General features: G+C 45.6%; 1 protein-coding gene across 3 annotated transcripts in view; it reads left to right on the top strand.

Moving 5' to 3' along the window:
* Positions 1 to 23938, top strand: part of CADM3 (cell adhesion molecule 3) — a 1437124-nt gene that overhangs the window by 101123 nt on the left and 1312063 nt on the right. For all 3 annotated transcript variants that reach the window (XM_069635417.1, XM_069635418.1, XM_069635416.1), the window contains exon 2: positions 11230 to 11370. In XM_069635417.1, coding sequence (XP_069491518.1) covers positions 11230 to 11370 — 141 coding nt within the window. The remainder of the gene's footprint in view (positions 1 to 11229; positions 11371 to 23938) is intronic.

Genomic DNA, 23938 nt, shown 5'->3' with positions numbered 1-23938 from the left:
CACTGAAAAACAGGGATTTGTGCGCCATTCTGCCCGCAAATTCCCATTTGTTAAACAGGGATTTGCGGGCAGAATGGTGCACAAATCCCAGTTTGTCGGCGCAAATAATTCCATGAATCAGCTCCTAAATGTGATTTTAATAGAGTAAAAATGTTCTCCTTTGCAAGAGAGTAAAATGTATGTGGCATCCAGCCAACTTGTGCACAAACTATATAGAAACCTTTACTATGGGGCAGCTTTCTGCATCGTTATTTCTCTAAGGTCTGGCCATTTGATCTCTCCTGTATATATGTAAATGTTGAAAACACAAAAACCTAGCTAATTACATAGTAAAGCAAACATGAATTGTATTGTGTGTTTTGAGGTTTGATAGCAGAATTGTCTTTTGATGTTTAATGAAAGTCCTAATTTCCTGGAGCGATTACTACCTAATGGTATGCCAATGTTATGATACAACAGTGCAGAGAGGCAAGGACTCCATGCTAAATTCTATATCTTATCTCATGGTCAAATGGTTAGTTACATTGTGCTTTTGGCAAAGCGCTGTACATAGCACCTATTTATCACAATTATCACCAAACCGAAGTCGGTACTCTTTTATCGACCTCGAAAGGATGAAAGGTTGAGTTGGCATTGCCGGGATTCAAACCTGAAACCTACAGGTCACGCACAGATTGAAGCAACGAGTGCTTCACTGGCTGAGCTATCTTATTGGCCAACATCCTTCAGAGGTTGGTCAAATGAGTATCGACTGAGCTATAATAACCACAGTGCCTAGATGTTGGACGAACCATGTATGAAGCGCTACATAAAGTTAAATACCTATCTGGATTATCACAGGGATAGGTTTTGCTGAATTTCTATTTGTTTGTTTTTGAACAGCGCCTGCTCTTCCTGGAGAGTCAGGTTTTAGATGTTTTAATTGTAGTCTTCAACATTTGAGAGGCTAGAACACCTGTGATTGGTGTAATGACAATCACTCACCCTTGAGCAAAGACTCTGCTGCCATTGACCATTTATAGTAATGTAACTCGTTGACTGCAAGGTTGAATGGATGTAAACTAGACCATGCATAGTGATCATTCTACACACTGTTTTTATAATTAGAGCATACATTAAATTATGAGTGTAAACATGATCTGCCTCCACATGATTATGCACACAGCACAGGAACTCTGAAAAATACAATTGTGAAATATTAGTTTTCTTTCAATGGGAAGAAAAAATGTAATTCTCAATTACAATTTAGTTTTCCAGTTTATTAATTATACAATCCTAAAATGCTAGGAAAATAAATATGCACAGTGCTTCTGTTTGCTCCATGAGAATCAACACAGCAGAAGCTGGAAATAAACCATTCCTTTAATCACAGTGTGCAGTTTCTTTTTTTGAAAGGCTTCAGAGAAATACATTCTGTTTATCCATGGCTTGTAATTACATCCTTGTAGATAAAAATAGAACAAAAAAAGAAGTGTTCTGGTTTGTGCCAAGTAACCTGACTTTTGCACTGCCCTCTGCTGTAAACTTGTTTGTAAATGTACACAGGAAAATAATAAAGCTGTCGTATTATAAGATTTTCATGCATAAAAAGGCCATGTACGCAACTTATCTGGAGGCCTGTGCTTTGTTATTAATACCTGCAAATCTCGTAGACTTTGATTAAAATTAAGAATGCAAATTATTTTCTGAGATACTCCATTTACCCGCTCTCAACTGTGCAATATTATTAATAGCCATAGACAAAGTCTGATAATAATAATCTGCATGAGCATCCGGGGAAGAACATGAAGTCACAACAGAGTCAGAGCCAACCAGAAATGGAGCAAGAGAAAGCGGAGCAACCTTATTTGAACTACGTTTCTCCATCAAAACCATTTTTGGTTAAACTTGCGGTTATAACTGAAGAATGGGGAGGGTAACAAGAATAAAGAAGCTATCAGACCATGGACATAATCAAATATCTAGCTTGCCCACAAGGAAGACCAAGGTGCACAGACAGTCCAGAAAATGGCTATCCTTTTGCGTCGGATCAGAAGTAATCTGGTCAATGTCAAGATCTCCAAGTGCACTACTGACCGAGGTAGCTATATGCTCATGACTGTCGTTAAACCAAAGATTAAAATTACATGCAATAATAATGTTAGTGGATGGCTTCACAAATGAATGAAGCATCATAAAACATTGCTCTTCAAAGGCAGTGGTCTATAAAGCAAAAAGAAGCTATAGGAGGTGCAAGGCTATTTCGCCAAAAGTTTAACAAATAGTAGTTCCACCCCTTCTGGGTCTTCCATACTAACTTAATGAATATGTAATGATTGCCAGAAAATAATAGAGACACCACCACCAACAACAGTAGCTCTATTCATATTGAAAATATGGTAATCGGCAGGCAGAGGTCCAGTTGTGCCTGTCAACCAAGTCTCTACTAAGAAGGCAACATCAATATTATTATCCTGAATTTAGTCTGCCACCTCAATATCCTATTTAACCAAGGAACATGTCTTGAGTAAAACACAGGAGAGTTGTTGAGTGGACGATTCAGAGGGCAAAATGCCCATAGCATTCGTCTTAATGTTAATGTTAAAGGTATTTGTACCGTTCACCGTCACCAACGGAATTTGGTCTCCGGGTGCTGAGGCGGATCTGCAAACAAGAAGGCGGGGGACAGTTAATTGGGTGAAGCGGGAGTAGGAAAGCAAGAAAGGTGATGTCCTGTTGGCAGCTTCAGTTCGGTTTTCACTGTGTGCTGAGCTTGGGTGTGAATATCGGATCGATGTGAGTCCTCGTGTGCTGTTGGTGTGAGTTATGTGTTGTTTGTTTGTTGGCGCGGTGTGGTGAAGTGCGTGCGGTTTGCCATGCGAGAAGGTGGTTGTGTGGATTTTTGTGTGAAAAAAGTATGCAGTATTTTGAGCTTTTGGGATAGTGGATTATATGTCTCTTAGTCCTTATAATTCTTGTTCTATGCACCTGGTTGTCCTGTGGAGTAGGCATATTCTTTCTCTTTTTCATTCCTATCTGTCGAATTGTTAGGAGTGATGGCGTGGCAAGTTCCCAGCTGTGTTATTTCCGACCTTTGTGTACCAAATTGAGGCGTGCATTGTGCCTCACTGTGGTATTGGTGCTGGAATTCTACAATCAGCCACTCCCTTCCCATGTATTTCCAGTCATTGATCCATTGCTGCCTGTGTTTACTTTGTAGGCCAATGGATTATTGACATATCACCCTTACCTTTCCATCCCGATCTCTCTGTGATCATTCTTTGCTATGATTCTAGCTTATCTACCTATCAATTAGTAATTTGATATGCCGTAGATTGTTCTTCCCTTACTTCAGTTGATGGGCGGTAGCTTAGGGAGATAGGGACGATCGGTCTCCACTCTCAGCATTGTTTCAGCTGTGTATGTGCCCCCATTAAGATTAATGTAAGCATCATTGTCAATCGACAGAGGTGTAGTTACTCTAAACACCAATGCAGGAGGAGAGTTATCAACAGAATCCCTCGACAAGATACCGGTATCCAGGTGCAAAGAACCATAAAGTGGATAAGTAGCCATATCTCGAGGTGTCACTGAATAAGGCAAATTTAGTGTCACAGCATTTTGAAAACTGTCGCCAACCATGGACTACAAATATTCAAAGTGGAGGTAACATCCAAAACTACGCACATGGAGTCATTAGAAATGCATGTTGAGGCATTATGTTCAGTATTAGTAAATGTGATAACATTCAAGGAGGAAGTATCTTCAGACACAGTGGGCTGTTGAAGGTACACCTCATTAGAAGCCATAACATTAAGAGAGTTGAAGTCAGGTAGGAAGCAGTAGATATGTTGTAAGCGATTGCAAAAGTGCAAAATTCAGATATTTCTCTAATATGGCTTTGCGGCATGTGTTGCAACCATCTATCGGCCCACAATAATAGTTCATAATAAAAAGTAAAGGCTTACAAAGCTTTAAGACAACAAAACAACATACCTGCATTGTTCAGTGCGAGCACTCACTATGCACGAACAAGTACAAGCCGGCTTTGCAGACACGCCAATTATATCTGCTTCCCGCCCACTAAGAATCACAGGCAGTGCAGTCCAATACAATGTTAGGCATAGTTATTCATCCCCAAATCTACTTGCGTGCGGTACTCAAATATTTAAATTGAACAGACTAATAAAATTGGCACAAGCAATATAATGCTTCTTTACACTCTGTGCATCTGATTGGTGGAGTCTCAAGCTGACTGGACATGTCAAGTTGTGTGAAACATGGACCTTTTCATTGAGCAGACTTTACAATGCCCCCTTGATGGTGCCTGTACAGGGTTCTGCAAAATCATAGTTCATCATTTTGTGGCTTTTACATGGATGGCTAGAGCTCTGCTTTACTCATTAGCATCAGCGAGTTGGTAGGAACCCGGCAGGGAAGGCATCAAGCAATTTGCACAGGCTTTGTCTGACTTGCCTCAGAATAAACCTCTGAAAGACGAGGTTTCACTTCAGGAGGACATTGGGAAGTTGGGGACAGTGCTGACATGGAGGTATTTACCTTCGCAGGGCTTTGAAAGTTTTGTGTAGGGCAGCCTTGCCGAAATGCCGGCGCATTGATCACTTTACTTCTGACTTGGTTACAGCCATTGGAGAACACATTGGCCACCAAACCAAGCTGAGGAAGTGGGGGGGAAGAGGAATGCCGGCTCTGTGATGCCCAGTGGCTTCTGCTGTAGCTCCATTTCACATTGCAGAGACCACGCTACCATACGAGCAGCTAGAGAAGATGTTGAGCAAGTGAAGATAGCTACAACAGAGCAGGTGTATGTTAATCCGGACTATGTCGGTGCGTATGAAAGGAGGACGCACAGCCGGAGAGGTGGAATACAACCTTCTTTATTCCTACAATGCGTTAACTGGCGCTAACCGCGCCTCTTCCCTGAACTCCCCCCAACTCACGTCACTCGTCCCACCTCTTGGTGGGCAGGCCCATCCCTTAAAGGCATGGTGGTACTTAACACCACCCCGGACAAATGTTTGGACGTCTGGGCTAGCACTCTTTGACTAACCGCGCTGGTCTCTTGATCACCCGTTGTGGTCTCTCATGTCGGGTCTCTATTTCTTCTCCACCTGTGGTGTCTTCCCCAGGTTTCATCTCCTCGACACTTCCCCCTGGTGGGATCCATAGGTCATCCTGTGGCTCCTGCGGCACCGGCTGCAGGCCCACGGACCTGACTCTCTCTCTTCCCTTTTGAGGTAATGTTTGAACTGTGAACAGTTCCTCATAACAGCCTTGTCTTGATCCTGCGCTTTCACCATTGTCCCCTTTACGGCCGTGACCTTCATGGGGGTTGGGACAAATCGGGAATAGGTTTTCCTAATCATGGGCTGTTGCACTAAGACCTTGTCTCCGATCTGAAAGTCGTTTGGCGTCGCTTTCCGCCTAGTGTCAGTGTCCAGCCTAGCTTTCTCTTTTACCTCGGCGTCTCTCAGATACACCTCAGCATTTGCCTCATCTGGGGCTGATGAACTTTGTAGTATGCGGGTGTGCACGTCATAGCGAACCATTAGCTCTGCAGGAGTTTTGTTGGTGGCCTTGTGGGGGGTGTTTCGATATTCTCTGAGGAGCTGGCACAGTGCTTAATGAGGGTTGATTGCTTCGATGCAGGCTCTCTGAATCATCTTCTTTATTGACGCCATGAACCGTTCTACCATGCCGTTCGCCTGTGGCCATCGAGGAGTTATTTTTAGAAGTTTGAATCCTAGGTGTTTTACAAGCGATGCAAATTCGTATCCATTGAAAGGTAGCCCATTGTCAGACTTGATCACCCTGGGAATGCCCCATTCACTCAGGACTTCATCTGGAATGGCAGCCACCTGTGGAAATGCTGTGGTGGCTAGTTTCTTGACGATGGGGAATCGCGAGTACTCGTCAATCAGGAGAAGGAAGTATTCTCCTGATTCCATTGGTCCGTAGAATTCAACAGGTCTGGTATCTGTGTGTGTTGCAGTGGGCTAGGAGGTTCAGCGGGCGCAGTGCACTGGCAGGCGTGGCAGTTCTTTATCCCATCATCCACTGCTGTGTCCAGGGATGGGAACCATACGTGGTGTCGTAGTTGCTTTTTCGTGTTTTCGGCTCCACAGTGTCCTTCATGTGCAGTGCGGACGACATCTGCTCTCAGGGCAGCCAGGATGACAATGCAGTTGCCTCTGATGAGTATGTTGTGGTCTTTCACGGCCAGCTCATTGTATACTCTGGCCATCCTTTCTATTTCCTCTTTACACACCCCTGGGTGAGCCAACGTGGCACGTCGGTAGTCCTTCCACTTGTTGGCAGACGGGAGGCTGATGGCGAGTGAGGTCATAGGGTCTGCCGCTGATGCTGCGGCAACCATTTCCATTGATAGTGCAGGTGGTAGAGAGTTCGCCACCACATAGTTGATGTATTCGACATCACCTCCCCGAGTTAGTGGGGGGCCCCACCGGATGCCTCGACAAATAGTCTGCGGGGTTCAGGTCACCTCCAGGGTGGTGTATTATGTCATAGTCGTATTCCTGGAGGTGAATGCCCCGGCGTTCTATCCCCGGAGGCATTTTTTTATGCGGGTTGCCAAAAAGTGAGAGTAACGCCTGGTGATCAGTGATTAGGGTGAACTTTTTTCCGATCAGGAAGTTATGGAAATGTTTGCAGGCCCGGATGGCGGCCAGGCTTTCCTTCTCGGGCTGCAAGTAGGCTGTCTCTGGGGGGGACAATGCCCTGATGGCATATGCCACAACGTGTCTGGGGTTGACGTCAGCACCACTCGTCTGTACTAGAATGGTTCCCAGGCCTACCAGGCTTGCGTCCACTATCACTTCCGAGTGCCAGGATGGGTTGAAATAGGCTAGCCGGTGAGCCTCCAGAGGGCTTGTTTGATCGCTCCAAATGCGTGTTGGCATGCCGGGGACCACTCAAACATCGTGTCCTTCTGTAAGAGTTTCCTGAGCGCTTCTGTAAGCGAGGCATAGTGAGGTATGTACCTGGCACAATATCCAGCCATGCCAAGGAGGGAGCGGACGTCAGCCACTTGTTGTGGTTCTTTCAATTTAGTGATAGTGTCTACTTTCTCTGGGTCTGGCATCATCCCCTCGCTCGAGAAGATGTGTCCGAAGAATTTTAGCTTTGATTTGCTGAAACGACATTTGTCTATATTGAGCATGAGTCCGGCAGCTTGTACTGCTTCGCATGTGGCGAGGAGGGCACCATCATGAGTCTCTTTGGACGAGCCGAAGATGAGGATATCATCGCTGTAGTTTAAGGCTCCTTGGATTGGCCTGATTATTTGTCTCACGGCCTCCTGGAAGATTTCGGCTGCGGACGAGATGCTGAAGTTTAGCCTCCGGTATCTGATTAGGCCATCGTGTGTGGCAAATGTCGTTATTACTCTGGAGTCAGGGTGTAGTTCCAGCTGGTGGTAACCCTGTATCAGGTCAAGTTTGGAGAACACGCGGGCGTTGTTTAGCTGCACTATCAAGTCCTCGATACATGGGCCCGGGTGTCTTTCACGTTGAATGGCGGTGTTGGCCACTCTCATATCGACGCATAAGCGTAGTCTGCCACCTTCTTTTGGTACGATGACTAGGGGAGAGACCCATGGTGTTGGACCTGTGGCGGGCTCGATTATGCCATCGGTAAGTAGTTGGTCAAGCTCTTTGGAGACAGCTTCTTGGAGGTGAAATCCGACTCTCCTCGGGTGCTGTGGAATGTGTCTCACTGTTGGATCTATGTGCAGTTTGATTGGGGGACCTTTGAGTTTTCCCAGACCCGTGCAAAGTTGCGGACATTTTTGCAAAATGTCTTTTTTGGTGATGAGGTTTCGGGAGTGTCCGTGGAGGATAGCCCCAATCCATTCTCTTGGGTCCTGTTGAATCATGGTTGAGGTGATTATGTCACCAACCTGCACGTGGATGTCAATCAGCCCCAAGCGCGAGGCGGTGTAATAACTGAGAAGGCAACGACCTTTAGTAAGGGACCTGATGACATGGATGGTGGTGTCCACCTGTCGTCCTTTGAGGAGGAGGCAGCGCGTGAAGTGTCCAATTGTCTGTAGTGGGGTAGCGGTCCCCCACTGGAAAATTCTGGATTGTGCTGGTCCGAGCGCTGGCAGATTCGGGATTTTCAGATATTCCTGCTCACCCATAATGTTCACGGTGGCGCCCGAGTCTACCATGAAGCGAAACAGGCAGTTGCCCATTTTGATTGGTATTTTCGGGGCTTCTCTGGCTTCTTCGCTGTCGAGCACGAGGTTGACGTATTCATCGTGTGGGGTTGGGTCATAATACATAGTTCCTGGTGTTGTTGTTGTTGGGTCATGGTAGTATGCCTCCTCTGCATAGCTTTCCGGTGGATTGTCATACTCATCTGTTAGGTATGGCGGATGTTGTTCCGCATAATCTTGAGTTTGAGGGTATTCCTGAAATTGGTATTCGTCGACAGCTCTCACATATCGACGTGGGTTTGGTTGGTAGTATCTTTGTTGTCCATATTGGGGCAGTGGTGGGCGGAAAGGTGTCCTAATGGGTGCTTGAGGCTGCATGATGGTAAATGATCTCCCTTCTCTGCACACCGATTGAAAATGCCCTTCTCTGCCGCAGTTCGTGCACCTTTGTGATATGGCCGGGCAGGAACCCGAGTGTGAAAATGCCATGCCGCAGCGGTAACATTGCCTCTGTTGTGGTGGTACTTGCAGGGCTTGTGGCCTGTACGGGTAGATCCCTTTGTCGCTCTGACGAGGTGGGGGTGGCCGGATGGCTGCTATGAGTTCAGTGGTATCATGTCTTGGTGCGGTGGCACCTGTCATGGATGCGGCTTGAGCATCCACCCTCTCAAAGATTCAGGCAAGTTTGCTGACCTCTGGGATTGTGAGGGGCTTTTTCAGTAATTGCTTCTTTAATGTGGGTGACAGACAGCCTTCAATGATCCTCAGGCGTATGGCTTTGTCTAGGGAGAAGGCGTCAAATTGACAGTGGGCTCCTTTCACCCTTAAGCAAGTTATGTACTCATCTACAGTCTCTTGCGGTTTCTGCGAGCACTGGTTGTATAGATACCTCTCATAGTCGCGGTTGGGTTCGATTATGAGTAATTTCTCAAGGGCTTTGATGAGGGCGGCAAAGTCGTTTTGTTCAGCTGCTGGGATGGTTTTGACGATTGTCTTTAACTCCCCCCCCCCTACCAAGTTAAGGAATATGTCTCTTAGGTGGGGAGAGACGCCGTCTCCTGATCCCCTTACAAAGTGATGAACGTCTTCCATCCACTCGGTCCATCCTGGGCCTTTTGTGGCTTGTGGAGTCTTGGTGAAAGGCAAGGGCATCCGCAGCAGTATGGATTTGGCGGTGTAGACTGGCTGGGGCGACGGTGGATTGCTGGGGTTGCTCATGGTGATGGAGAGATGAGCCTGTCTTGGGTACTGGCGTTGGGTGCCCCTTTTCTATGTTGCAGAACTGTGGACTGTGCCATCCCCAGGTGGATGGATGTGCCGGTTCTGCGCTGCAGTGGGTGTGGACCTGTAGGGTAGGTGACCATGTCATGTAGTAGGGAGTCCCAGAGCCTGGAGGTTTTCCCAGTGGTGGATGTCCTTTGGGGGTAGCGCGGAGTGGGGTGCCTTTGATCCTGGGCCTGCTTGTGTCCTGGCCTCTCCAGGAGAAATAGTGTTGTGCTGCTTGCGCTGGGAATGGGGAGAGCTGCACCTTGTGGCACGTGCACTCACCCTGCGGTGTATGCCGGATCCGGATTGATGCAGGAGGTGTCAGGCCTCGTGGAGCCTGTGGGGGCGGGGCACCTTTGCCCTCAGCCGGCGTCGCGTTGCTCCCTCTGACGGGTCGCGTGTGGAGGCGTGCTGCGGATGCAGGAGGAGGCGGAGGGCTGGCGCGGTGGGATCACCGGCTGCTCGAGGAGGAGGGCGCTTGGCGGACTGCCAGCGCACGATGAAGGAGGACCGGCCCGGTGGGATCACTGGCCGCACACGAGGAAGGGCACATGGCGGACTGCTGGCAAGGAGGACAGGAGGACTCCGACATGCAGGGATGGGCCTCGTCACCAGTGTTAACCCGGACTAGTCCGGGTGTGTATGAAAGGAGGACGCACAGCCGGAGGGGTGGAAAACAACTTTCTTTATTCTTACAATGCGTTAACTGGCGCTAACCGCGCCTCTTCCCCAAACTCCCCCCAACTCATGTCACTCATCCCGCCTCTTGGTGGGCGGGCCCATCCCTTAAAGGCATGGTGGCTCGTAACAGTGTAGAACCTGGAAGCATCACACAATGTTTAAACTAAACCGAGACAGCAGGAACATTACAAGCCTGTTGTGCCACTACATTAAGACTCAGCGGCATAGGTGTTTCCCATTGTGTTCTCTGCCTCATCTCCAGTTGTTCAATTTTGGTGATGATTGCAGGGTAGCAGCATATTTGCACAGTACAGAAACACTACTGCACTGTAATTGTGTTTTCTGGCACAATAGGGGTCACCATTTTGAGCACAGATGTATTGGTCTTTATTCCAGAGCACCACTATGTGCATCTCTGCTTGTGTGTGTGTTTCTGCTGCTGCTACAGGAATTGCTTTTGGCTATGATTCACTTTGTACACAACATGCAGAAATTGTCACTGCACATAAATTCGGAGCAGTAATATGGTTTGGTTATATTTCTAGGAGATTGCTGTCATGCCTCAGAAATAGTGACATTGGGCCTCATTACAAGTTTGGAGGTAGCCATGACGTTTTTAGCGGCATGGCTACCTCCAAACTCTGGTCTGTTCAGGGCCCCGCAAAAGGGGACTTACCGGGCCATTCCGACCTTGGAGGGCCTGGTAATTCCCTTTCACGGGACCCGGTCCCGGTACATCCCCATTCCCATTTGAGCCCCCATAGGGCTCGATGGGAATGGGGAGGATGCTAACAACAGGCCCTTTAATGACGGGCCAGTTGTTAGCATCCTGGTCTGCTAGTGGGTCCCACTCTGCATGTCTGGTCTGACCAGGCGTGCAGAGCGGGGCCCGCTGCAGACCTCGTAATGTGGCAGTGCAGAATGTACGTACGGTGCCGATCCCTTACCGGCACCGTTCATTCCGTGGCCGCCTTCCTCGTAATGAGGCCCATTGTCAGTAATATTTGCATAATTATAGAATGCCTGCCTGATATGGTTGTATGAAAAGTATACATTTTTAATAAAGTCCTATAGATTAATTGTGTTTCTTGTTATATTTGTAGCAAAGCAGCCAAGAACGTCGGATGAGAGTGTGGTAGTGGGCGGCAAGGTGACACTGAAATGTATGGTAGAGGACCATGACAATTCTTCTCTGCAGTGGTCTAACCCTGCACAGCAAACCTTGTACTTTGGGGACAAAAAAGGTGAGCAAACCTATTGTTTTGTGACAAAAATGGTGAAACATTCTATTATTGTTGCTTTCCACCACAATTAGCTCTTTTAATATGCTTAAATATCTTTACCAGGTTGCCTGTTTTATTCGATTGGTAGAGTTTGGTATTGATTGTGCTTTGTAGCTTAGCATGTATGTTTTTGTCTGCATGTATAATGTATATCTCTGGAGCTTGTGAATCTGCTTAGATTCACATGGCTTGTGTAGGCTGGCCTGCATTGGTTGGTGAGGGCTATTAAATATTGTTTATTCAAATTTGAATAATGGGTGTCGACAGGAGCATACTGTGAGAAACCTGAGGGTACTCTCACTCCTACTCCCCTTGGATCCTCTGCACATGTGACCAAGGAAAGGCCATTGCTCTTGGATCCTGACCCTGGGAATAGATAAGCGAGGGAGGATCACCTGGGTGGAGGGTCCTTGAGGACTGGGATTGGGGTGCCCTCAGGCAAGACATGGTATCCCTCTTTTCCTATTGATGACCAACTTGACCCGCCCTGGCCTTCATGGACTGTTATAAGCCAGCTCCCCTAATTTTTCCACATATGACCTGGGACAAAGAAGAGGTAACGAAGAGTGATAAAGACTTACCCTTTCACCGCTTTAATACTGGGACGAGGAAGATGCCTTCTGAGAGCTGTGAGGGTCAGGCATGTCCCTTTAATTATGGTCTGGCAGGGCTAATCAACTACAACTGAAGCCTGTCCAGGGCCTCTAAGTGTATAAAGATAGAACAGCCAAGCAGGGAAGAGAGCATCAGGGATACCTGTGTGGGAAAAACATCAAGAGACCTGTGTGAGGAGGCAGCGGTGGTGGGACTGGAGAAAGAACCAGATTTCCGGCAGTTATCCCAACGGACTTGTGGACCTGTCCCCCAAGTCTGGGAGCCTCCATAAACCAGAGGGAGCAGCAGGAGCTGCTGAGGAGCCCGGAGCAGAGAGGATGCCACCCACATGTAGGAAGAAGCATTGGAGGTGCCGGTGTGTAGAAAGAATCACACGGCAGGCGAGCAGGGCTCGCGCCAGTGGATTTCCCGGCTTCTGAAGCACAAACAAGTCCGGTGAGTGTCAGGAAGGCGTTCAAGCACTTGGGGTGATCCTATTGGACCGCAATTGGGCAACGGTCCGTGAAAGTAAGCAAATAAATGCAAATTGAATACTGAACTAAATGGAAACGTAACCTTGAAGCTAATAAATGCATATTGAATACCGAACTAAATGGTACCTTAAAATAGAGCAACATAAGTGCACATTGAACACTGAACTGCATTGAATGCATGTTGCACAACGATTTAACTCCAACCTTGAATTCAAGTACCTTAAAGGCTAAAGGGAGACAAACAGTGACATTTTGTGAGTGAATGCAGTGCAGCAAGGCCACGGATTGGCAATAGGTATGTGACACATGGTGGCAGAGCAATGAGGCTAGTAAGGAGAAGCCAGAGGAGTGCAGGAATACACATAAAGCCAGGAGGCCAATTAAAGGAACTAAGTGAAGGGGACTTGGTGCACAGGAGCAAGTGCTAAGGAACCTGTGTGGGCTGAGGAGTTCAGAGGTCCTGTTTGCGTGACCTGTAATGGATAAACCGTGTATTCCAACATCTGCGCCTAGAGCAGAGAGCCCTGAATTTTGAAAATGAAGGACACCATGAAATAACCCAATGAAACCACTGCAAATGAACTGGTGACGTAAGTCAGAAAGAGGGTCAGGTTGACATGGTGTTTTGTTATGACTTTTTGAACAGACTGAAGCTAGTGTAAGTGATATGTCATTTATAACGCAATTGTTTCGAGGCACAACAAGACAACATAGGGAGACAGAGGGAGGACAAGCCAAACGATCTTACTAGGCCTTGTGTCATTCAGATCATGCAATTGTGACAACGTGCGGTGCAGGGGGAAGGGAGAATGAGTAGTGCCGGGGAGAGGGAAAGGGGAAGTGCAGCCAGGGCAGCGCAGCTCTGAGTAAGTACAAGGGGGTAGGGGACTGTAGAGGTTTATAGTTATATCCCCTAAGTGTGAGGTAAGCCAAGAAGAAGTGCAGGTGAGACTGATCAGGAGGAGCCTGGTACTCAGTGAGACTCTGAGGGTAGCCAAGCAACCAGTTGGTGAAGCAAACAGGTAGGCCAGCAGGGGAGGGAGAGAGAAAAAGCAGAGGAGAAAGGGAAGGTCTTAAGGTGCTTCCAGAACTTCAGGTGCTCTGGCTCAAGTTTGAGAGGGGCAGAGAGGCCATTCTAGAGGGAGACACCTGCAGAGGAGCGAGATCTATCCCCACTTTCTGCCTGGAGAACCGTCTGATCCTTAGAGAGTTGGAGGTAGCTGAGCGAAGAGCTCGGGAAGGAAGGTATTTTGGAAGAGAGAGTTGGATGTAATGCAGTACGCGGCCCCAAAAAGCCTTGTGGACGATGCAGAGGATCTTGAACTTGGTCCTTGCAGCCACCGGGAGCCAGTGTAGAGATTTCAGGGCTGGAGAGATACAGTCCCTCACCTTGAGGCCAAGGATAAGTCTTGCAGTTCTGTTCTGGATTATATTTTTGGCATGGGTGGAGTTTTGAAAAGCGGGACTCCCTCTCTCCTGTGCACCTTCTATTCAGTTGTTGACTGAGTTAGACCTGCAGCCAAGGTCCTAGTTTGTCAAGGGACCAACTCCGAGGTTCCTAATGTTTAGAAGATTTGTGGTGTTTGACAAACTCTGGACTGGAAAGGCGCTGGTTGGATTAGATAGTCCGGTAATTGTTGGTAGGTAGTTTGCACAAGTAATAGATGAGTCAAGTTATTAGTGTGTCAAACATGAGGTTTGGTTTATTCCTTGGTTTAGTCAGCACCAATGAGAGACATCATTGGATGTAAAGGTGATATTTATAACATGATGATATGTTACACAGCCGACGCGCGTTTCAACCTAAGTCTTTTTCAAGGCCATTTGGGTTTGATGGTTGAGCTTCCAGGTGGGGTGAGCTGGTCCTCCCATGTGTGGGTGCCAGTAGGCTGGATAGCCGTGCTTGAGCCGGGTTCGGCAGTGCTGGTGTGTGGAGTCGAGGATCCACATGGGAGGACCAGCTCACCCCACCTGGAAGCTCAACCATCAAACCCAAATAGCCTTGAAAAAGACTTAGGTTGAAACGCGCGTCGGCTGTGTAACATATCATCATGTTATAAATATCACCTTTACATCCAATGATGTCTCTCACTAATAACTTGACTCATCTATTACTTGTGCAAACTACCTACCAACAAATACCGGACTATCTAATCCAACCAGCGCCTTTCCAGTCCAGAGTTTGTCAAACCCCACACATCTGTTCTGGATTAGTTGAAGAGGGGAGAGTAGAGGCAGGCAGATTGAGAAAGAGGATGTTCCAGTGGTCCAGCCTAGAGAGAACTAGGGCTCTGGAGATAGTGATCTTCCGGGGGAAGAATATACCTCTGAAGAGGTGCAGCTGGTAGTCGGCGTTCTTGGCAAGGTCCGTGATGTAAGGAAAGAAGGAAAAAGTGGAGTCGAAGATGACACCAAGCTTTTTTGCCTCACAGGAAGGCAAAGGAAGAGGGCCCAAGGAGGGCGGCCAGAGTGAAAGAGCAAAAAAACGGGTGCAGGAAGAAGGCAGACAGATGAATTGGAAAAGTAATCATAGGTAGTGATTGTAAAATATAAAAATAATAATAACTTTATTTTCTTTTGAGTCTAGCAAATAATGAAGCAGCAGGACAGAGTATTTGTTTAAAAAATGCTCAGCTAGCGAGAGTAACGTATTAACAGCTGCAGCTTTTTACTCAGTGCGGTGTAAAGACACCATCTGAGTTGTCGCTTGTCTGTCCTTCCATTCATAAAGCATATATATACAAGTTGCAACATAGATTACATTTCCACAGCCATTGTTGTTGATAAAATTGAACTGCAGCCTGGGTCTCACATTTCCCTCTACCGCTGCGGCTAGCAATTTTCATATTATTTGTACTTGCTTCAAACCAGACGCCCAACAGCTGTGACCTAGCAAGCACATTCTGTGTGTTTGCAGGCTGAACCTATTTAAAACATGTTCACAGTTAAACATTTCAGAAGAGAATTTATGTTAAACACTTGCAAAGCCTATAAATATTATGCTTGTAGCCAACAATCAATACTTTTCTTTTTAACATAATTCTCTAACTGAACCCATTTAATCAATTAACCTAATCTTCCATATCTATAGCTAAAATCTCCCAAAACACATCATTTGAGGTGGGTCTTGGAGTTACTTGTGTTCTGAGACATGAGGCTAATGCATGGCAGAAGGCAGGCACACAAACATATAAAAAGAAACATAGCTAATAGAACAAAAAAAATAATAGTTTCCACACAAAAATTGAGTTATTAAGGACCATAAAGAGCCACTGATGTCTAGTGTACCAGTGGCGAAATGTGCCTGACCTGCAATGCTCTGGAGATAATTAATGACATTCCACACTTAGGCGGAAGAGTCAGGTATAAATGAACAGAATTTGTCTTAAAAAATCTGACAAACACCTCCTTTCTCTGCCAAAATCATATTGAGTGCAGCCCTGTTCTGTAATGCTACAAGGGGTACTGGAATATTAATAAGGGCATCTGATGTTTCATTTATAGTGCCTTCTCGCAGTCATGACACGCTGCGTACATCTCTAGAATTAACAGATGGGCCATACCATGGAATGATTGCTTTAAGGATATCTCCCATTACCTGTGGTCCAGTATCATTCTGTACTACATAACACTTTTGCAGTGGATGTGAAGACCAATGGCTATATTTCACTGTCACAGCAGGCAGCACAAACCCCATATGCCATAGCCCTGCCCAGTTAGCAGGTAACCAAGAATACGCGTTAGTAGCACAAATAAAATACACTGATTCCGCTATATAGAGAGGGTCTTGGAACACTTAAGCTGGCAGGTGCAATGTATAGTTACAGTTCAAGGTAAACTGAATATCCCTTGTACCATTGCTGGAGATGCACACACTGGCTAAGAAAGTATTGTTTCTTATATGGGAAGGCAGTTGAGAGGCTTGATTGCTGTATGATGACGCATTCATAAGACAATACAATTTCCACCATTCACTTAGAAAACTCCATTAGGCATAGTGACACACCCTAACAACCCTCCTTATTAAGAAGATTCTCATTAAGATAATGATACAGGATTTCTGGCATGTAATGCTTGCTGCCACCCATTTTTGCGTATAAGCTAGCAAAAGGGGGTCCTCTCCTAGCCACAGCTATATGCAGTGCATAACATGAGGTGGAGAATGGTAGTTGGAGCTGCTGCAATAGTAGGCCTTCACCAGCATAGGCTGGATAATTCAGACAGATATAACAATTGCTTCTGTTGATGATGTCATGTGTGTTATGTAGCAGTGAAACAAAAATATTTTTCTCTATAAATGTCTCCCTGTGATATTTTTGCACAGTGGATAAAGTAGGCACCACAATAGTGGTATTGGAGATAGGTGGATACACAATATATTCTAACAATAACCGCCCCCCAATAATACATACGCCCTCATTACAAGCCAGGCGGTGGACCATGGTGCTTTTAGCACCATGGTCCATGCCGGATTCCGCCATGGTGGATGGCGGAATTACTGCCCCATTCCAAGGTGAGTGGGGCGGAAATTCCCCATTCACCATTTGCCCTTCCCCATTCCCATTTTTGCCCAATAGGGCATAATGGGGATCGGGAAGGCGCTAATTACGGCACCGTAAATTACGGTGCCGTAATTTGCACCAAGGTCGCTTAGCGTCTTGGACTTTAACGCCTGCAAAAAGCAGGCGTTAAAGTGTGAATCAGGCGTTAAGGGTTAACGGCGCCGATGGCGCTGTTAAACCCTTAACGCCTGACTTGTAATGAGGGCCATAGTGTAATAAAAGTCTTGGTCGTATACCACGTCTTTGTTTCCTCATTGGATAAACTGTTATGGAGTGATATAGCAGCATTCTCTTGACATGGCATATTGTCAACCACGTTATAGGTAAGGCAAAGGAACAGGCTGCAATAATACTGCAATTTGATGGCATGTCTCTTTTTTTTTCTTTTCTATCTCACCCCTTAGATAGTCAAAAAGATGGTGTGTTCGCCTCCTGGCCGCTATTCTTCAGGAATAAAATTCATTTTTCACAGTTTGTAGTTCTGCTTATAGCTTCCTGGTCCTCAAGTTGTATCTTCGTTCTTCTGTTGGTCCACTAATGTCCACAGGCACACTGTTTTTATAAAAGTCACTAGTCTCACCCCCGAGAGGGGGCTTTTGGGTCTCCTTACTGCGCAATGTACTATCCACAAGTGCAGGTATCAAGTCACTAGTCTCACCCCAAGAGGGGGCTTTTGGGTCTCCTTACTGCGCAATGTACTATCCACAAGTGCAGGTATCAGTGCACTGGGTGGGAAAAAAGTGTCAGCGGACTGTGGAACACTCGCGTCCCCTGCACACCCGGGTCTATGCCAAAGGCAATCAGTAAGTTATGACATGTAGTTGTATCCAATTCATGGTAATGTGCTTCAGTGTTATATTTGTATATTGTAGTTATTACTACTAATGAGGTAAAAAGAAATTTTTGAAACCTGGGGCTGTATCCCCCCCAAAAAAGGGGAGAGGTTTTTTGTAGTCGGTAATTAGATAATATTTCCTTGAATCCTATCTTGGTCTATGCAAGTAACAATAATTCTCACTTAATTATCAATTTCAACAAACAGAATCCATTGTATTGCTACATGCCATTCTATATTCAACAATATTATGCACTGTTGGTCTTCATATAGTGACATTTCTTCCAACCAATAAAACCTACATATTAGGTACAGTAGAGGCCTAACTACTGTTCAACTGGCTCAACGCGTTTCGGGAAGTAGATTCCCTTCTTCAGGAGCAAAGTTTTCAATTTCTATCAATTGTACAAGTTCCAGATCAGAGAATTCTTGTGAGCTGTCTGCTTACGACTAAAGAGAAAATTACAAAAAATAGGGATGGTTTCAGTGCAAAAATCATCATAGAGATATACGGTTTTTATTGTAACTAAAGATATCCCTACCTCTCATCAGTGCCCCATCGGATTTATGTTAAGATTCAGTTTGGTGTTGGTGTCACTGAAAGGTGTGGTAGACTGTTCCAGGGAGATTAGTGGGGTCGCTGGAGTTGGTGACCCTACAGAGAAGAATTTAGAATCTGGTAAGGATCTATAGGCAGTACATATCATGGTTTATATGAAAGCTGAACAAGCTGTCATAAAAGTTCAAACTCTAAAAGCTCTAAAGAGAAGAGTTCAAAGTCTGCTAAAGATCTAAAGCAAACACCTATCTTGCATTATACTAAGGTTGAAGCTGTCATTGGCGGTCAAATTAACAGTATGGATGAAAATAATAATATAACATCTCTAAAGATGAGCACAAGAATTACTGTGTAAAAAATAACTTGGACTCACCCCTTCATAAAGGAGAGGTGTGAGGATTCGGTAAGTGGTATAAGTCCACAATTCAGGATCTGTGAGGAGCTTGTGGTTTCAAGTGGAAATCTTCAGCGGGTATCTGCGAGTAGAAAAGGGGGATTTATAAGCCTTCCTGGTCTCATCGTTTGGTCAAAATAATTAATATAATTAGAGAGGGGCCGGAGGCTGCCCTAGGTATAATTTTACCTCTCTAGCATTTGACTGGTCTCCAGGGAGGCAACCGCAAGTGTACACAACCGCGGGAAGCCCGTTAGCTTAAACATCGCGGGATGCAGGAAAACAGAGGGTGCACACTTCACGTAACTGGTGTGAATCCAGCTTTTATGGCCACACCACTTCACAGCAGTCTGAACGGACAGCATCACCTGCGCTGGGCCCTTCCATCTGGGTTGAAACCCAGAGGTTCTCCGGAAGTTCTTCACGAAAACCTAGACACCTGATTGAATACTGTGTCCTGGCACCTCCAGTGGTTTTGCCAATTTGTCAGTGACCTGTTTGCGAAGAACAGATATTGTTTTAGTCAGCTCCTTACAGTAATCTATCAACAAAGGGTAAGGTACAGTACTTAAATGGTTTGAATTTGGCACACCCCACACATTAGCTGGCCGGCCCAATCCAACACCTGAATGCACAATATTTCTCATTGAGAACAATGCTAGCGGAAGTGCATCTACCCATCCTAGGGTGCTACAGGTGCCGATTTTTGCCAGTTTATTTTTTAAAGTAGAATTTATTCTCTCTACCAATCCAGCTGCTTGTGGGTGGTATATGGTATGAAATGTCTGTTTGATGCCGAATGACTTACATACCAGATCCATAGTGATATTAACACTGTTATCACTCCAAACTGTGTGTGGCAACCCAAATCGGGGTAAATATTCCTTAACTAACACCTTTGCAGTGCTCAAAGCAGTATTATCTGTTAATTGGAATGCTTTGACCCATTTGCTGAACATACATGCTACTATTAATGCATATATCTTTCCTTTACATGGAGGTACTTTATTTGCGCTCCTGATATATCACCCTCTGGGCTATGATCTTAAGTTTTTCAACAGATTTCTGGCTCTTGTTGCCATGCTGTGCCAGAAATACTCTAACTTGATTATTCAGCTTCTGGCTACTATGTCAGATTTGGGTTTCTCCCAGCTTATTACTTATCCCACTCTTCATCTGGGGAACACTCTCGATTTTATTTTTTAATTTCCTTCAGCTTTGTCTGTTTTCCTGGCATTTCCTAGCATTTGGTCGACCACTTTGTAATTCCTTTTTCTTTGCTCATGGCGGTCTCCCCTCCTCTCCACACCCGGCAATTCATTCAGAAACGCTGCTGGCATTCTGTCCCCACTCAGAAAATCAGTTCCTTCATTGTCAGGGCCTATGCTAGTGCTGCCCAGTGCACATTGTCTACTGTATCCGAGGTTTTTAAGTCACTTGTGCCCCCCTTAAACGCTGTTTAGTGAAGTGCCATTGTTCTAAGCCCCGGCTCACGGTGGAGCTACTTGCATTCAAGCTGCATCGTAGACAGGCGGAGAGAAAGTGGAGAACGGCATATTTGCCGTCTGATAGGGCTCTCTACTGTCTGGCCTCGACTAAATATCATAAAGCCATTTTGGAGGCTAAAAATACTTTCTTTAGTATCAAGATTGAGTGGACTATTAATCAGCCCAAAGCATTATTTGCGGCTGTCAAATACTTGACTCTGCAGGCCAGAACTCAGCCATCTACCCCCACTTCACAGGAATTTTGTAACTCACTCTCCTCCTTCTCTGATGATAAGATAATCTCTATTCGGAAAGCCATTGACCTGACTTGCCCTCATGTGCCGCAGCGTGTTCACTCCTACTGCCTTCCTCTCACCTCTGATACAATTACCTGTCTCTGGTCTGATTTCCCAGTGTTTTCTAATCATGAGGCCTTGGCGGCTATAAAGAATCTTAAGTCTGCCCCTCCCAGCAAACCCATTCCACTTTATACTCTTAAAGAAAGATGTGCCTCATGACGTTGTTCCTTGGCTAACCCGTGCCGTTAATGACTCCTTTTCCTCTGGCATGATCCCCGACAGCCTCAAACATGCTCTTGTCATCCCGCTGCTTAAAAAGCCTGGTTTGGACCTTCTTGTCCTTTCCAACTTTCGTCCTATTTCTCTGCTTCCCTGTCTGATGAAACTGCTTGAGTCTTTGGTTATCCCTCTTCTTAGTACCTTTTTTGGAGTCCTCTGGGCTTTTTGATCCCTTTCAGTCAGGCTTCCGTCCTTGGGCGAGGTTCTGAATCTGTGCTGGTTTCAGTTGTTGACGATTTGGCGCGACTGGTGGCCCACGGTGGTGTGTGTGCCCTGATCCTGTTGTATCTGTCAGCTGCATTTGACACCGTTGACCACCCCATCCTGGCTGCCTGTCTGGCCTCTGCTGGTCTCTCTGGTGAGGTGCTGGCATGGTTCTCCTCTATTTTGGCGCGACGTTCTCCATCGGTTTTTCTGCCCCCCTTTTTCTCCCCTCCTGTTTCCTTGCTATGCGGAGTCCCTTAGGGCTCCTCGTTGTCTCCTACTCTATTTAATATGAACATTCTCGGGAGGATACAGTCTTGGGAGGATAGCTCAGGGGTAACTTGCTCACCTTGGAAACAAGACTACACGGAGCAACACAGGTTTGATCCCCGGGTCCGCGCTTAGAAACCTCTGGGTATTAAGCGTGTTATAAATAGCATATCATATCATATCATTCAACCTCTGCTCATCATCATTCATGCACATGGGTTTCTGTGTTATTCATATGCTGACGACACACAGATTTTTGTGCATCTCGATCTCACTCAAACCGAGACGACGGGCCGTTTGAGGAGTTGTTTAAAGGCAGTGGATGATTGGATGCCTTTCCACTGGCTTAAATTGAACAGGGAGAAAACCGAGTTTTTGGTGTTGGGTACTGCTATCCACTCTATGTTCTGGACTTCCGAATTCTGGCCTGTGAGCCTTGGTCCTTTTCCCCTTCCAGTCTCTTCTGTGAAGAATTTAAGGGTCAACATTTTGTCCTCTTTATCCATGGCGAACAGGTTTCCTACGCCTGTCAGACGCCTACTTTAAATTGAGGGCTCTTCGGAAAGTTCTTCTGTGCATTCCGTCAAAGTTTCATGCCCTGGTAGTTTCATCTCTAGTAATCAGTAATATCGATTACTGTAATGTGTTGTATTTGACCCTTCCTCGTCATCTGCTCCATCGTCTGCAGCTGCTGCAGAACACGGCAGCTAGAGCCGTTTTCCATCCTCCTTTTGGCGCACATATGACACAATTTTTACACCACCTTCATTGGCTCCCAGTCGAACAACGCATTAAGTTCAAGTCATTGTGTTTGGTTCACAAGTCCTTCTACAGAAGGGGTGCTGAATATCTTCAATCTAAGTTCTGTCTCCACATACCTGCCAAGTCTATTCATTCTGAATCCCTGAAGACTGTCCAGCCCTTGAGGTTCAGACTCTCTCGGTTAGGAGGGAGGTCTTTCTCAGTGACGGCGGCTAAAGCCTGGAATTACCTCCCTTTCTCTCAGTGGGATATCAAGAGCCACATTCCCTTTAGGCAGGCTTTGAAAACCTTTATTTTTTAGTCCTTCCTTGCAGTTAGTTGGTTTTCACCTCTACAGAGTTAGCACCATGATGCCCCTGGGCATACGATGCGCTTTACAATTGTATTTAACATAACATAACATGACATGACAGTTTCTACAATATGCAATTGAATCTTGCCTTAATTTAGTGTTACTCCATACTGTGGTTAGCAGACAAAACATACCATCTGCTCCTACATGAGATGGTCCATGGGCATGAGACAACATTAGGGGTATATATTTATTCGGTAACTTCCATTCAAGTTCATTCCGGGAATCCACCCAACACCCATCAATACATGTCCCATGCAGTTTCCAATCCTGTAACTCCTGTTCAGTGGCCTCAGCCTGAATGTTTCGCACTGTCTCAATGGTATTATCAAATACAATATTCTCTGTCTGCATCATCTGTCTGCATCATGTGTGTAATATACACATGTGATACAGGGAACTGTGAAGTTGTCTTTGCAATTCGGTCAGCAAAAGCATTACCTCTCCTTATATCATTTAGATTGGCCTTATGGGCGTTACATTGATGACAGCCAATTTCTTCGGCAGGGTCAGTGCATACAATAAATTTGCAATTAAGGTACCATGCTGTATCTTTGTCCCATTTGAAGTAAAAAATCCTCTCTATGACCATAAGCGGCCAAAGTTGTGAGCCACTCCAAATGCATATTGACTGTTAGTAAAGATGTTAACTACAAGACCGGAGCTTAACTCGCAAGCACTACTAATGGCAATAATTTCAGCTGCCTGTGCAGAATGCTGAGATATTCTACAAGCCTCCACAATGGTTTTCAATGCTGTAATAGCATATGCTGCCATAGTAGTACCATTTGGTAATGTACAACACGACCCATCTACAAACAATGTACCATCAGGGTTATCAATTGGAGTATCCATCAAGTCTACCCGTCCTTTTGTTCCCTCATCTGTTACTAACATACTTTAAAAAAAATGTATTGTGCATTTGGTTAAACCATAAACGTCTAAATTACAATACAACTAATCAATTTGTCCTTAATAAAACCAGCATTCATGTATAAAAGAAAGAAAAGACCTTAAAAAAGAGACACAACTATAACAATACGCTAATCTCTAATATACTTGTCCAGTTCCCATAGGGCTCTCCATATAATTCATCAGTCAAGTAATCATTCAAGTAATTCATGATTCAAACATTAAAACCGTTATCTATCTTGTTTTGTGCCTTTTTCCACACACAAAGGCCTGCATTAGATATTACCAGAGAACTGGCTCCCATGAGTGAGCTCCAAAATTGATCTCCTTGTATGTTCTGTATGTCTTGTACAAATAAGTTGTACCCCTTATGATATTGCTCAGTGAGCTGAGTGCACTGCATTAAAATATCTCTAGCAGTTTCCATCTTTGCCTTGCACAGCCTACACAATCTCATGTCTCTAGGAATTCTGCACCAGGCCCCTGTATATTCATATGTGGGTAGTATGTTGAAACTGAGGTAACT

This window comes from Ambystoma mexicanum, chromosome 1q, assembly GCF_040938575.1.
Source record: "Ambystoma mexicanum isolate Mex_15411 chromosome 1q, UKY_AmexF1_1, whole genome shotgun sequence".
Classification (NCBI taxonomy): Eukaryota; Metazoa; Chordata; class Amphibia; order Caudata; family Ambystomatidae; genus Ambystoma; species Ambystoma mexicanum.
The sequence above is the reverse complement of the archived record's forward strand: the minus strand, read 5'-3'. Positions and strand labels throughout refer to the sequence as shown.